The sequence below is a fragment of the Ornithorhynchus anatinus genome, chromosome 18 (genome assembly GCF_004115215.2).
Source record: "Ornithorhynchus anatinus isolate Pmale09 chromosome 18, mOrnAna1.pri.v4, whole genome shotgun sequence".
Taxonomy (NCBI): Eukaryota; Metazoa; Chordata; class Mammalia; order Monotremata; family Ornithorhynchidae; genus Ornithorhynchus; species Ornithorhynchus anatinus.
The window spans coordinates 43,168,182-43,184,625 of NC_041745.1; the positions used below are offsets into that span (position 1 = coordinate 43,168,182).

The 16,444-nt window shown below is 52.1% G+C and overlaps 1 protein-coding gene across 3 annotated transcripts in view; it reads right to left on the reverse strand.

Annotated features, from left to right (window-relative positions):
- NFIA (nuclear factor I A) overlaps positions 1-16,444 on the reverse strand; it is a 238,476-nt gene that overhangs the window by 39,881 nt on the left and 182,151 nt on the right. For all 3 annotated transcript variants that reach the window (XM_029046506.1, XM_029046505.1, XM_029046504.1), the window contains 2 exons: positions 14,034-14,161; positions 3,265-3,393 (listed from right to left, as the gene is read on the reverse strand). In XM_029046506.1, coding sequence (XP_028902339.1) covers positions 3,265-3,393; positions 14,034-14,161 — 257 coding nt within the window. The remainder of the gene's footprint in view (positions 1-3,264; positions 3,394-14,033; positions 14,162-16,444) is intronic.

A 16,444-nucleotide genomic window follows, 5' to 3' on the forward strand; every position in this document is an offset into this window, starting at 1 on the left:
CCACAGCTCACTCTCCCCATACGAGTAGACATGCCTAGTTCTCTCAAATGTTTCTCCCTCCCCACTGGACAAAAAGCTCCCCAAGGGTGGGGGTCATGTCTACTAACTCCATTGGACTCTCCCAAGTGCTTAATAATAATAATAATAATAATTCATTCATTCAGTAGTATTATTGAGTGCTTACTATGTGCGGAGCACTGTACTAAGCGCTTGGAATGTACAAATCGGTAACAGATACAGTCCCTGCCCTTTGACGGGCTTACAGTCTAATCGTAATTAGTCTTACAATCTAATAATAATAACGTTGGTATTTGTTAAGCGCTTACTATGTGCAGAGCACCGTTTTAAGCGCTGGGGTAGATACAAGGTCATCAGATTGTCCCATGTGAGGTTCACAGTCTTAATCCCCATTTTCCAGAGGAGGTAACCGAGGCACAGATGTGATTTGCCCACAGTCACACAGCTGACAAATGGTAGAGCTGGGATTTGAACCCATGACCTCTGAGTCCCAAGCCCAGGCTCTTAATAATTGCGGTATTTGTTAAATACTTACTGTGTACCAGGCACTGTACTAAGCATTGGGGTGAGAGTTCTTTCACGGCTCTCGAAACACTGACGCGAATGAAATAGGAAAAGATATCACCCTCAAGTGGGCAGTAATGGCTTCAGACTCAAAGCCATTTTTTTATGGTATTTGCTAGGCATCTATCGTGCACCAGGCACTGTACTAAGCACTGGGGTAGATAGAGGATAATCGCATTGGACACAGTCTATGTCCCAGATGGGGATCGGCGTCTTGATCCCCACTTTACAGATAAGGTAACTGAGGCCCAGAGAAATGAAGTGACGTCCCCAAGGTCACACAGCAGACAAGTGGCAGAGGCAGAATTAGAACCCGGGTACGTCCGACTCCCAGCCCTGAGCTCTATCCATTAGGCCATGCTGCTTCACCCTGCTATTTATAACAATTCCACACACGCCCCTCCTGTCCAAACCCCACCCAACCACCTGTCGGCCAAAGGAAGAGTCAGAAGAGAGAGGGAAAAAGACGTGATTTCGAACTGTAGCAGTAACAGAACTTCCTGAAGTGACAGCCCCTTGGAGACTTCCATGAGGACGGGAATCGCCGGCCGTACCCATTCACTTACTGGCTAACAATCCATCCTCGCTGCCTTTCCTCTAATGCGTTACTAACAGACCATTTACTTTCATATTATGCTTTTTGAGCTCGGAGAGTTCGAGAAACGCTAGCCGATTAAGCACAACCACATCCTCAGAAGAGATGAGCCCCAGGATACAGATGGGGAAACTGAGGCCGCAGGGTTAAGTGATGTATACAAGCCACAGCGGAACGGGGATCGGAGTGGGCGGGAAGAGAGTCATCCCTGGATTTTACCACCAGACCACACACACCTTTTTGCCTTTCAAGGGCTTAGACTCAGAGCAGGCCAGGGCTGAAGAAACCACAGCGTTTAAGGGCTCAAAGTTTTATGCATGGAAATCCATCCCATCAGTTGTACATATAATAATAATTTGTTAAGCGCTTACTATGTACCAAGCACTATTCATTCATTCAATTGTATTTATTGAGCGCTCACTGGGTGCAGAGCACTGTACTAAGTGCTTGAGAAGTACGATTCAGCAACAAATAGACAATCCCTGCTCACGACGGGCTCACTGTTCTAAGCGATGGCATAGAAACGAGCTAATCAGGTTGGACACAGTCCATGCCCCACATGGGGCTCATTGTCTTATACCCCATTTTTTTACCGATGAGGCAACTGAGTCACGGAGACTTACCCAAGGTCACACAGCAGACAAGTGGCAGAGCTGGAATTAGAACCCAGGTCCTTCTGACTCCCAGGCCCGGGTTCTATCCATTAGGCCACGCTGTTTCTCAATAAAGAGTGCGGGGCAGGAGGGAACAGCAGAGCAAGTTCTCAAGGACAGGGGCTAGGTCTCTTACTCGATGGCACTCTCCCCAGTGCTTAGCGCAGCGTTCCGGATAGAGCGGGCGCTCGACGAGGCCCGCCGATCGAGGAGAACCTCTCCCCGCCGGGGCCCAGGGGTTCCGCAGTCGGGGCGGAGGCTGGGTCGCTCTCCCTGCACTCAGGCAGGAGAGACGGAAAGGTTTAGGCAGACACTGGGCTGGGCCCAAGGATTCCAACAGCTTCGCCTCCCGCTGTTGCTTGTCTGAGTTTCAGAGGCGTAAAATGCCAGAGGGGGGGAAATGCCCGATTGGCTAGGCCTCTTGATCCCGGTTTCAGGCCAGACTCGCTGGCGTCCCAGCTGTGCCCTGAGATCTGAACCAAGCCGGGGGGGACTGGTAAGGTATAGGGGCACAATGGCTCCAGATGATGGGCCACAGGCCCCCCGAAGGTTCTGTAACTGAAACCCAAACTAACTCGGAGGCCGTAAGAAGGGGGTTGGGGATTCTGCCCGGGAAGGGTGGGTAAAAGTGCTTGGGATGGAACAGGAAGGTTCCCTCCGCGCGTTTGGGGAATAAGGAGAGGTCGTTCCGGCCGGCGCTTCTGGCCGGAAGGAGCGTACCCCGGAGAGGGGAGAAGTGGCTCTGTGCACGTGCTGCTAGTCGAGGTGGGGGAACTGGAGCGTGCCTTTTCCTGACCGTGGGACATGGAGGGGTCATGACCCCACATTTGGGGAGAACCGGGAGTTCTGGAAGACACGGAAAGTCGCCCAACAGGCATCGAAGCGAAGGCTTCTGGGAAAGCGATAAACGGCTTCCGGCCTCCTTTGTCTCTGTCCCCGGGGCAGACCTGTGGAGCGGGAGATCTTGGACCCGCCCTCCCCCACAGTGCCTGGCCAGGCAGGAAGGGGCCCGGCGCTGAGCTGGAAATGGAGGAGGAAGGTGTTCTGCTACTCTACATATACGGTGGCTCAGCAACACCTCCCCTTGTCCCGTCCCCCGACTCGCCGCCCACCATCCTGACAAGTCTCAAAATGCTGGGGGGGGGTGGTTGGGGATCAGGGGATTCTGCCCAGTGCTACTCAAACAGACCCTCCTCCTCCCGGGCCAGGCACGATCCCCCGGCCCACAACAACTTCCTACCCCCGGCACCTTTCCGTCGCAGCGCGCTGCTCACCGGAAGCCCACCCCCGACACCCCCTCCCGCTGTCAGGAATGTTTCTGCCGTGGGCAGACTCGAAACCTGAAACCGCCACCGCCGTCCTTGGCTGGTGCGGGGTGGAGGGGAGGGGGAAAGAGAAGGGGGCTCTCTCATGGTCCCAGGGGGAAAGCCTCACCTCTGGGTCCCGTGATGACAGGCCGGTGGTGCTGGGTAAACGCCGTCCCCAGAGAGGAGGTCTGCGAGGGGGAAGGGCTGCTGAACCCGGACTTCTCGGACTTCTTCAGTGTGGTCGGTGACGGCATTCCTGGAGAGAGCGAGAACGGGACTATTTAACAACGCAATGGGTCGCGGGCCCACGGACCCCATGCCTCCGGCGGGCTGGAGGTGGGGGTGGGCACTGGAGTTGAAGGCACCTGGAGGGACACACGCCAGCTAGACTGGAAGCTCCTGGAGGGTGGGAATCATGTCTACGGATTCCACTGTACTCTCCCAAACGCTGTTAAGCACAGTGTTCCGAACACGGTAGAACAGAAGCTCCTCAAAGGCCGTGACCGTGTTTTAATCCGCCTTAGTGAGGTCCACGGTACAGATCACTGAGCACTCCGAGAGGGACAGAGATTTAGGAGAGCCGGGTTCTAATCCCTGCTCTGTTGGGTGACCCGGGACGAGTCACTTTACCCCTCTGGGCCTCATTTTCCTCCTGTGTAAAATGAGGATTTAGTACCTGTTCTCCCTCCCCGCTTAAACCGTGACCCCGATGTGGGACAGGGACTGACCTGCTTATCTTGTATCCGCTGGGGCAACCAGCACAGTACTAGGTAAGGCTGGTTTGATAAACACGATAATTAATCACTGAAATGATTGCTACACCACTTACCCCCGGTGAGGGAACCCCATTCATTCGGTCACTCGTATCGAATGAGCGCTTACTGTGTGCAGAGCACTGCGCTTAGGGCTTGGGAGAGTTCAACATAACAGAGTTGGAATACTGTTATCAGTATTTTCCATTACGCCTCAAGCTCGAGGTTCCCTCAGGTGGCCCCAGAAGAACGAGAGATCGTTGCGTTTAGGGGGTGCCAGGCGGCCCAGAACCGGCCCGTCTATCTGAACCACGAACATGCTCCTCTTTGGGGCGCCCAGACTTAGCCCCAAGGGGCTGAAGGTCCACAATGAGTGGCCCACGGAGACAGCTTGGGCCCTCAGAGAGGACCACCGGGAGACTCCCGTCCACCCTTCAAACCGGCCCCTTCACCTGTTCGAGATGCTGTCAGTGAAGTGCATGAGAGGGAATTTCTGCCCTACAGCCCTGGGACTCTGGGGATGTCAGGAGAGAGAAGGATAATAATAATGATAATGTGGGTATTTGTTAAGTGCTCACTATGTGCAGAGCACTGTTCTAAGCACTGGGGTAGATACAGGGTAATCAGGTTGTCCAACGTGAGGCTCATAGTCTTCATCCCCATTTTACAGATGAGGTAACTGAGGCACAGAGAAGTTAAGTGACTTGCCCATAGTCACACAGCTGCCAAGATGAGCCCTCCTCATTCCATACAATGGTAAAGAAGCAGTTTTTTCTCTGCTGTCCTCTCCCAAGCGCTCAGTCCAGCTCTCTGCATACATTAGGTGCTTGGCACAGCCCCCCCAGCCCCCACTGTCGGACCCCCAACTTCAAGCCAAGGACCCTAAATAAACACCTTCCTCCAGGGAGAAACAAGGTGCCTGATGCTTTCTGGATTCTGAGAGTCCCCGCCCCCTGCTCTATTCCAACACTGGGACAATCGGGATCTGCTCGGGAATGAAAGGATACCCTCGCTATAGAGATTCCCACCCGTCTGAAGACACATTTAGGGATGAACCGGGGAAGCGTAGGCGTGGGCGAGGCGCTGCCCGGCTTCAGGCGTCCTCTGAACCAGGGAAGCAGTGTGGCCTCGTGGATAGAGCCTGGAAGTCGGAAGGACCTGGATTCTAATCTCATCTCCATTTGTCTGTTGTGTGACCTCGGGCAAGTCACTTTATTTCTCTGGGCCTCAGTTCCCTCATTTGTAAAATGGGGATTAAGACTGTGAGCCCCATGTGGGACAGGGACTAGGTCCAACCTCATTAACTTATATCTACCCCAGCGCTTAGAACAGTGCTTGCCACAAGTAAATACTTAACAAATATTACCATTCTTATTATTTAACCGGCTAATACAAGGAGAAACAGGGCTCTGTACAAGGAGAGCTGAGAGAAAACTTGCCAAAATGGCTACCAGCCTTCTAAATGCAGCGCAGTAAGGCTACTGCCAGGAAGAGCTGTGTTATTTTCACTGTTTCATTCAACCGCCCCCGCCGCCATTCCCTCCTCTTATTTAGTGCCAGGTACCTTGGCGAGGCGGGGAGGGGAGATATTCTTCGGTTGATATGCTTCATTCATCCAGTCATATTTCTTGAGCGCTTACTGTGTGCAGAGCACTGTACTAAGTGCTTGGGAGAGTGCCATACAACAGTAAACAGACACATTCTTTGCCCACAGTGATCTTAAAGTCTAGAGGCGGGGGACACAGACGTTAATGGAAATGAATCAATGACAGATATGGACATAAGTGCTGTGGGGCTGGGAGAGGGGAAGAGCAAAGGGACAAGTCAGGGCGACGCGGAATGGAGTGGGAGAGGAGTCGCTCGAATTTCCACATGCCGGTGAAATGCAGTCTTGTCATGTGTTGACAGCCACAGCGTAGGAGGCTTGGGGTTAGGGACTTTCAAAGTGGAGCACTCTCAGGTTATTTTCCTTTTTTTCCTTTTCATTTTATGATATTTGTTATTCACTTACTATGTGCCAGGCACGGTACTAAGCGCTGGGGTAGGTACAATCTAGGTCGGACACAGTCCGTGTCCCACATGGGGCTCGCGGTCTTTTCCCCGTTTTACAGATGAAGGAACTGGGCCCCGGAGAAGCGAAGTGATTTGCTTAAGGTCACAGAGCAGACAAGTGGTGGGGCCGGGATTAGAACCCAGGTCCTTGGGACTCCCAGGCCCGAGCTCTTTCCACTAGGTCACACTGCTTCCCTTCTTTTCTTTTCTTCCCTTTTCTTTATTCCTTATAAATTCCTCACAAATGCCGAGTCCTCAGCTCCCCACACACTCCGCAATTTTAAAGACTCTGTGGTAAAGTCACTGAGACGCTGACTTCACCGTGCTGTAGTTGATTGTTTTAAGGGTGGGTTATTTCAGTCCCTCGATAGTATTTACAGAGCGCCTATGGGGTGCGGGACGTTGCACTAAGCGTTTGGGAGAGTAAGATGGAGTGACCAGATAGGTTTGCTGCCCTCCAGGAGTTTATAGGCTAGTAAGGTTCACTGAAAATCACATTTAAACTGATCTATTTACCTGAAGGTGACAGGAAGGCTCTGGATATAGAGGAGAATAAAAAAAGCTTACAGCTCAGTCACTTGCCTGTTCTGTGACCTTGGAAGACTCCCTTAATTTCTCTGTGCCTCTGTAAAATGGGGATTCCGTATCGGTTTCCCCTCCCCTGATGGACCGTGAGGCCCATGCAAAGCAGCATGGCCTTAGCGGATGGAGCACGGGCCTGGGAGTCCGAAGGAGCTGGGTTCTAATCCCGACTCCAACATTTGTCTGCTGTGTGATCCTGGGCAAGTCCTTTCATTTCTCTCTGCCTCAGTTCCCTCATCTGTCAAACGGGGATTAAGACTGTGAGCCCTTTGTGAGACAGGGTCTGTGTCTAACCTGATTACCTTGTGTCTATTCTAGTGCTTAGAACAGGGCCTGGCACACAGTAAGCGCTCAATAAATACCACAGTTATTGTTATTATTATTACGGGGGACTGGAAATTTTCCGTGTGGTCTGACTGTATCTCCCCCAGCGCTTAGCACAGTACCTGGTAGAGTGTACGCGCTTCACCAATACCACAGTTACTTTTTGAAGGTGGAATCAATCAATCCATAATATTTGTCGAGGGCTTACTGTGGGCAGAGCACTGTCCTAAGCGCTGGGGAGAGTACAATATAACAATATGACAGACACACTCCCCTCCCACAACGAGTTTATGTGTGAGGGAGGGTCACAAGATTTTGCATGAACACAGAGACCTTGAGACCCTATTCCCGGCAGATGGGTCTTCATTCCTGGGAGTGGAGGGAGAGAAAAAGGTTGGAGAAGGGGAATTAGGGATTCGGGTGGGAGAGGCCGAGGTCTATACCGACCCCGGCTGGAAGAACGGATGGAGCAAACGGGACCAGCGGCCGATGGCAGAGTTCGATCCAACAGAGTTGCTAGGCACATTCCCTCCCCACAACGAGCCGACAGTCTATCAGTCAACGGGTGGTATTTATTAAGCCCTTACTGTGTGCACAGCACTGCGCTAAGAGAAGCGGCATAACCTACTGGCAAGAGCACGGGCTTTGGAGTCAGAGGACCTGGATTCGAATCCACTCCACCACTTACCCGACGTGTGACCTTGGGCAAATTACTCAACTTCTCTGTACCTCAGTTATCTCATCTGTAAAATGGGGATTAAGATTGTGAGCTCCATGTGGGACAACCTGATGACCTTGTATCTACCCCAGAGCTTAGAACAGGACTCGGCACATAGTAAGTGTGTGACGAATATCATTATTACTGTGATTATTATTATCAAGCGCTTAGGCAAGTCCAATATAACAGAGTGGGTAGACACATTCCTTGCCCACAATGAGCTAATAGTCTAGCGGGGGAAGAAAGGCAATAGAATAAATGACAGGCAGGTCAAACGTCAGAGTGTAAGGATATGGACATAAGCGATGGGACGCTGAGGGTGGGATGACTATGAGAATGCCTAAGGGGTACAGGCCCTAAGCCAAGCCTCCATCCAGGGGAGAGGAGAAGAGCTGTCATATAAAATTTCTCGAAACTGAGGGAAACGGTGATGGGAAGCGGGTAATGAACGGCAAAACGGGGCGGTCAGCGAGAATCTCAGCTCAGTCCACTCAGCGCTTTCCTTCCAAACCAGATCACGGCCCGAGCACTCGATTTTTCATCTCTGAGCTCGTGCCGTCCTCCCCGCAAATAAAACCTCCCCACCTGCTGTGCTCAGCCCGGGGGGGAGGCCGGCCCCCCGCCAAGCCCCCCACTCACTCCGTCCTCCCTCCCCGCCCCGGGGTGGCCCCGCCAACCCCGTGAAGGGAACAGTGATCTGAGCGGATACCACGTTACAACCACATAGGCACCGGAGGAAAATTAATTTGAAAAAGAAAGAAACAGAAGAGGGCCCTGCCTGCAAATCCCGGAAGAGGGCAACATATTTCATCATTTATAATGTGTCACCTTTCACAGAAAGACGCTCTCCTCCCTCCCTGTCTACCTCCCTCTGCCCAGCTCTTGATCTCTCTCTCCCTCGCTTTCTGCCTCTCTCCTTCTGTCGGTCTCTTCTCTCACTTAGTAGAAGCAGCACTTACTGAGAGTCCTAGTACATTGTGCTAGGCGTTTGGGAACTCTCCCTGCTCCCTCTGCGTGGCTCCATCCCATCTGCTGTCCGTCTCCCTCCATCAAGGAATCACTTAAAAGGAGAAACTTTCTCGCTCATTTCCCCGGAATCCATCAATAAATGGTATTTATTGAGTGCTTGGGAGAGTACATTATAACAGAATTAGACACGTTCCCAGAGCACCCACAAAGCCTTATGGGGAGAGGGAGGAGGAGATATCGATGGCAGACCGTGCTGCCCTCCGAAGGGAGGACGTTTATGCCGTCGAAGCGCTCGGCTTTGATCAATCAGGGGTATTGAGCGCATACTGTGTGCAGAGCACTGTACTGAGCGCTTGGGAGAGTTGGTAGATACGTTGGCCACCCACAAGGAACTCACAGTCTAGAGGCTTCTCCCCGCGAAGCCCCTGAGCCTGAAGCGGAGTCTCTGAAGTCACCGTGGCGAGCTGCCACGGAGGGGCTACCCAACAGTGACCCGGCAGGACGGAACCATTCCGGGGAGAAGCCGGCCCGGCCCTGGAGATTCTGGTCTTCCCTCAGCCGACAGGACGGTGGCTTGGGTCGGCGTCCCGTCCCGCGCTTCTCTCTGCGGAGGATCAGCTGGGCATGTTTGTGCTCTGTGTCCCTCGGCAGAGAGAAGCAGCGTAGCTTAGAGGAAAGAGCCCGGGCTTGGGAGTCAGAGGTCGTGGGTTCTAATTCCAGCTGTGTGACCTTGGGCCGTCGCTTAATTTATCATTGCCTCAGTTACCTCATCTTCTACCCCCCTCATCTGTAAAATGGGGATGAAGATCGAGAGCCTCACGTGGGACAACCTGAGTACCTGGTATCTACCCCAGCGCTTAGAAGAGTGCTTGGCACAAAGTAAGTGCTAAGCAAATACCAAAGTTATTATTATTATTATACGACGAGGCAGTGATGGATCGACTTCCTTATGAGTATGATTAGCAAAGAGCGTCTCGCTTCCTTGACTGCAGTCATCTCTCGCTAAAGCTTCACTGCCGGGGGCTTCCCCGGAGCTGCGATTTTGTTCGTCGTGGAGTCGTTTTTTGGGTTTTTTTAACGGTACTCCTTAAGCACTTGTCATGTGCCAGGCACCTTACTAAGCGGTGGGGTAGACACAAGCTAATCGGGTTAGACACAGTCCCCGTCTCATCTGGGGCTCACAGTTTTACACCTCGTTTTACAGACGAGGTCACTGAGGCCCAGAGAAGCGGAGTGACTCGCCCAAGGTCACGCGCAGCAGACAAGTGGCGGAGCCGGGATTTAAGAACGCAGGTCTTTCTGATTCCCAGGTTTGGGATTGATCCACTAGGCTAAGCTGCTTCTCTAGTCACTCTCTTGGACCACTATTGTCATATAATTCTCTTTAGAGAATCAGGATGACATTTCAACTAGGAAAGAGCCCCATGGAAGCTAGGATTCAGCTCCTGAAAACAGGGCACGGTGGGAGGGGGCAGGGGAGGTGGGAAGAGTGGATAACAGCATGGCCCAACAGAGAGAGCCCAGACCAGGGAGTTAGGAGACCCGAGTTCTAATCCTGGCACCACCGCTTGTCTGCTGTGTGACCTTGGTCAAGTCTTTGGGCTCTAGTTTCCTCCTCTGAGAAAGGAGGATTTAATACCTGCTTACCTCCACCTTAGATTCATTCATTCAATCATATTATTATGATGGTATTTGTTAAGCACTGACTATGTGCAGGGCACTGTTCTAAGCGCTGGGGCAGATACAAGGTAATCAGGTTGTCCCACGTGGGGCTCACAGTTTTAATCCCCATTTTACAGATGAGGGAACTGAGGCACAGAGAAGTTAAGCGACTTGCCCAAGGTGACACAGCGGACAAGCGACGGAACCAGGATTAGAACCCATGTCTTTTGATTCCCAAGCCCAGGCTCTTTCCACTAAATCACGTTGCTTCTCCTTATTGAGCACCTACTGTGTGCAGAGCACTGTACTAAACGCTTGGAAAGTACAATACAACAAGAAAGAGAGACAATCCCTGATCACATCAGGCTTACAGTTTGATGGTGAGCCCCGTGAGGGGCAGGGACTCTGTCCGGTCTGATTGCCTCGTAGATCCCAGCATTTATCACAGTGCTTGGAATATAGTAAGCCCTCAGCACTTACTGTGATTATTATTATTAATACTGATTAGCGGGGTTGGTTTAAATGAAAATATGTCGACAACAACCATCCCTAGGCAGCCGGAGTTTGGATTCAACCTCACTTGCACCCCGCTTTGAGAACGAGGCCCAGATTTGTGAAACTCCGGAACTCCAATGCGCAGGGTCGTTTGTGAAGTGGGAATGGCCCACGACATAATTGCCCCACCTTAGTGTCCGGCCCTCACCGAGGGCCTCGACCCCGTGGTCCGGGCCAGACTGAGGAGCCCGAGCGAAAGCCCCATCTGCTCCTGGGCCCTCTTGGAAACGAGAGCCGATCGGTCCGTCTGCCTCCTCCCGGTGGGGGCCGTTCGATTGTACATCACCGGGCCACCACGGTACCCCATTGTCGGGACCCGTCAAGAAGCTCCCCGAGAGGGTCTATCCTCAATGGGAAGCCGGCCCGCACCTGGAACTGCGAGAAACCCCAGGGCCCTGAAGATGGAAGACGTCAAGAGACGCAAACTCACGGGGGGAGATTTCCATCGACAGACCAAATCACCTCCTTGGGGCGAGGGAGGAGGGGAAAAAAAACAAACCCAACAACGTTCAAATGAAAGGCAGGTGTGGCCTTCGCACAAAGGCGGACATCAAAGAACCCCAGGTATGGGGCAGAGCCAGGGCCTGTTTCCTGCGAATCCCATAAAGCATTTTATACCGTTCCGTGAGACCCCCGCCCCTCCCGCTCTGGAGCCGCAGATTTACGACTGGGGAAAGCTGGGGGGGATGCGGGGAAGACCGAGAGCAGACGCCTCTTCGCAGCTGCAAGAGCATTTCCTGGACGGGACAGCCATCTCGGGGCTCGATGGACCCCTCTCCCTCTTGCTTCTTGGGGCCAAAGGCAGTGGGCGGAAGATCATTTTCCAAGGCCCAAACGGGGCTCAAGTAATCTCTGGCCGAACTGGCCGTGGCTCCCCCGTTATTCTCCCAGCCCCGGACCCCAAGTTTTCCTAACGCAGAGTTGACTGCATCCAGGCCAGCTTTTCCCGTCCCTTCGATCCGCAGTCCAGACAACAACTGGTTCTCTCAAAGACCGCCCCCTCCCTCCACATAACGTAAGCTCTCTGAGGGCAGGGATCGCATCTACTAACTCTATTTCATTGGACTCTCCCAAGTGCTTAGTACAACGCTCTGCCTTCGGGGACCTTGTTTTATTGGGAAAAAAGTATCTTTGCGTCAGCAAAACATTTTCCCCACGGCTGCAGTTTTCAATAGCCTTTATTAGGTAAATGCTTAGTAGTGTGCTCCGCACGGAATATGTGCCCAATAGATACTATCGACCGACTGATTGATGATTGTCAGAGGCATCGAAATCATCTCACAGGGCGACTGATAGCATCCGAAGCACATCCAGGACCAGAAATGCCTGCTTTGTTTCCCATTTTGTGTGGCTGTTGTCGGGGCCGGGAGGGGGAACAGGGACTACGGGCCTGTGAACCTGGAGGCTTCTGGTCCCGCGGGGCCGGTGTTAACTTGCACGGCTGTTGTTCAGCCACGTTCAGCTGAGAAGCAGCGTGGCCTAATGGATAGAGCACTAAGATCTAGGTTCTTAATTCCGGCTCCATTACTTGTGACCTTGGGCAAGTCAATTCACATCTCTGGGCCTTGGTTCCCTCATCTGTAAAATGGGGATTGAGACTGTGAGCCCCATGTGCAACGTGGACTGTGTCCAACCCAATTTGCTTGTATCCATCCCAGGGCTTAGTACGCTGGCTGGCACATAGTAAGCACTTAACAAATAACACAATTATTATTATTATTATTCAGGAGATGGGTGAGCTGGTCAATAAATGGCCTCGCTTTGGTAGACAGCTTTGATTTGTCCAAAGCGCTTCCCCGTCAACAAGGTTCTTTTTACTTGGCACAACTTCCCAGGGAGGTAGGGGGAGGGAGGAACTATTAACCCCATTTTACGCAGGAGGAAACTGAGGTCAAGGGAAGTCCAATCACTTGACCAAAGTCACTCAGTGAGCCAGGGCAGAACCAGGCCTAGGACCCAGGTCTTCCATCTCCCCGCCGCAGGCTCCGTCCACTAGGCCGTGCTGAGCTGAGGGGAGTAGACATCCCTGCTCCGGCCCCCAGATCAGTCAGTCAATCGTATTTACTGAGTACTGAGTACCGAGCACTGTACTAAGCGCTTGGTAATCAAGGTCAGAGTGATGGATACCACCGATTGATCACCAACGAGAGGCAAGGGGAAGGCAATTCACCCCCCAACAGGGGAGAGGCGAGAGGTCGACAGGTCCTCCCTTCTCTCCAGCCAGCCGAGTCTCACGGCCCAGAGACCCTGTTCTCTCCTTCCCGCTCCCTGAATGTGGGATCCACGGGCATCGGTGGTCCCAGGCACCTCCTGTCTTCGGAAAGGCCCACGTGGCTTCCCAGTGTGTTTTCCCACCACCCCGGGGTGGCATTGGCTGGGGGCACAGCGTAACACCTCGTGACTCCTTGCTAAACTGGAAGATCCCTGTGGGTGGGAGGGCGAGGCAGACAGAGGGCGGCCCCGCAATTATTTATCTGTACTGATGTCTGTCTCCCCCTTTCTAGACTGTAAGCTCGTTGTGAGCAGGGAACGTACCCGTTTATTGTTGCATTGTACTCTTCCAAGCGATTAATACGGTGCGCAATATGACTGAATGAACTTCCCGCTGTACTTCCAGAGTGCTCAGCGCAGTGACCCGCCCTCAAGTCAATATCGTACCTACTAATTTGTGAAGCGCTCTGTATTTTTCCCTTTATTCATCCCCCATCCAAGCCCCACAGTACTTATGTCTTTATCTATAATTTATCGATTTCTATTAATGTCCGTCTCCCCCTCTAAGACTGTAAGCTCGTTGTGGGCAGGGAATGTGTCTGTCTACTGATAATAATAATTACGGTATTTGTAACTACGTGCCAGGCATTGTTCTAAGAGCTGGGGTAAGCAAATCGGGCTGGACATAGTCCCTGTCCCACGTGGGGCTCACAGTCTCAATTCCTCATTTTCAGATGAGGTAATGGAGGCCCAGAGAAGTGAAGCGGCGGAGCCGGCATTAGAACCCATTACCTTGACTCGCAGACCTTTGCTATATCCACTATGCCATGCTCCTCCTCCCAGGTGCTTAATACAGTGCTTTGCACACATAAGCGCTCAATAAATACAACTGACCGACTGATTTCTACCACCGGCAGCACCACCGCCGACTACGGCAGTAAGGAATGCCCGCCTTGAACCTCGGACTTGGAAGCGGGGTGACAAGGGAGAAAGGGGAGAGGAGTTGGTGCTAACGCGACGGGAACTCGGCCCACAAGCAGACGCCCCTCCGCTCCCGCCTGCCGGCCTTACCTGGCTCCACTTCATGCCAGCCGCTGGACTGGCTACCACTTCCGGGCGAGCGCCCTTGGCTTGCATAGAACGGCTCTTCGCCGGGGCTGTCCATCTCATCCTCCACGGACTTGAGGCGCTTCGTGGAGCTAGACCGCAACGGAAATAGTGACCGGTTCGTGGCAGAGCCTGCCCGCAGACCCCCTGCGGTCTCCCTGGCCCCGAGGGTGCCCCCCAACCCCTACCCCGGACACCCCCGACGGCTTGGGAGCTGCGCACGGTGTTATCGTTGGGGAGCACTGCTCTGCACACGGGAAGCACTCAATAAATACGACTGAATGAATATGCTCGGCTCGAGAGTCTCGAGGGCCAGGTCCGGGCCTAGATGCCCACCGCCTCCAACGAACCTGCCTGGGGGACTGATGGGGACTGATTTGATGTTCTGGATAATAATAATAATAGTAATAGTAATGGTAATAATAATAATGTGTGGTATTTGTTAAGTGCTTAAGTGTTAAGCGTCAAATGCTCCTCGCTGTGCACAGGTTTCCCGCAGCTCCGGGGCGGCTGGCTGGATGACTATACAGGGTGACATGACCCAGCGGAAAGAGCCCGGGCCTTTTATTCAGAGGACCTGACTTTTAAGCCTAGCCCCACCACTTGTCTGCTGGATGACCTTGGGCAAATCACTTCACTTTTCTGGGCCTCAGTTTCCTCAACTGTAATTTTTTTTCCTTAAATGGTATTCTTTAAGCGTTTACTATATGCTGGGCAATGTATTCAGTGCTCGTTAGGCTGAGGTTGGACCCAATCCATGTCCCACATGGGGCTCTCAGTCTTAATCCCCATTTTACAGATGAGGGAACTGAGGAACAGGTAGGGGATTCAGCAACTGATCTCCACTGTATTTAGACTGTGAGCCCTACATGGAACGGGGATTGTTTTTGACCGTTAACTTGCATCATAGAGAAGCAGCGTGGCGCAGTGGAAAGAGCACGGGCTTTGGAGTCAGGGCTCATGAGTTCGAATCCCAGCTCTGCCACTTGTCAGCTGTGTGACTGTGGGCGAGTCACTTAACTTCTCTGTGCCTCAGTTCCCTCATCTGTAAAATGGGGATTAAGACTGTGAGCCCCACGTGGGACAACCTGATTCCCCTGTGTTTACCCCAGCGCTTAGAACAGTGCTCTGCACATAGTAAGCGCTTAACAAATACCAACATTATCTACCCCAGGGCTTAGAGCAGTGTTTAACACATAGGAAGCACTTAGCGAATACCGTAATTATTATTATTCAGGCCGGACAACTGACAATTGTCCTTAAACCGCCTCATCAGCCGCTCTTATTCCCCAACCATGTGGGATAACCAAACAGTACTATTTATTGAGCACCTACTGTATGTAGAACACTGTAACCGAGCACTTGAGAGAGTACAATTGAGGTTAGAAGAAACAGTTTCTGTTCTCAAGAAGCTAAATGTGTTTCGATTGTAGGGGACTGTGATGAGCTCTTAAGGAGAGAGTTCAATTGAGGTACAAGATACGATCCCTGCCCACTAGGACCTTATAGTCTACTATGTGAGGAACACTCTGGACTGAGTGTTAGAGAGATGACAAGGTCCCTGCCATCAAGGGGCTTCCAGTTTTGAGGCTTTAACGTAACCCTTTAAGATGGCAGGGGTTGGATGGGGGCATTTTTAGGGCAGGGTAAGTGATTAAGAGCAACAGCCTGATTCTAGGTAACCAGCCTGTCGGGTGCTAATTGACGAGCACAGGTAGATATCAGGGTTTTGTCTTCATTCGTGAATTCATTTATTCAGTGGTATCTGTTGAGCATCTACTCTTCGCCTAGCAGGGTCCTAGGTTCAGACTCTATGTGACCCTGGACGTCTACGTCAAATGCGGCACGACTGGTAGCTTCAGGGGTGTTCGGGGAGGCCATCATTTTGAGCCCAGAATTTAGAAGTCGATCAGTCAAACAATAATAATAATGTTGGTATTTGTTAAGCGCTTACTATGTGCAGAGCACTGTTCTAAGCGCTGGGGTAGATACAGGGTGATCGGGTTGTCCCATGTGGAGCTCACAGTTTTAATCCCCATTTTACAGATGAGGTAACTGAGGCACAGAGAAGTTAAGTGACTTGCCCTCAGTCACACAGCAGACACGTGGCAGAGTCGGGATTCGAACCCATGACCTCTGACTCCCAAGTCCGTGCTCTTTCCACTGAGCCACGCTGCTTCTCTAAAAATAATGGTTTCTACTGAGCGCTCACTATGTGCAGAGCACTGTACGAAGCGGCTGGGAAAGTATAGTGTAATATAATGTCTTCCCTTGACTGCTGTTTGAGTTTTGAGGGTGTCATGCCTCCAGCTGTGAAATTTTAAGGGCTTTGTAGGGGTGTCTCTGTCTATCAGGACTCAGGTGACAATTCCACA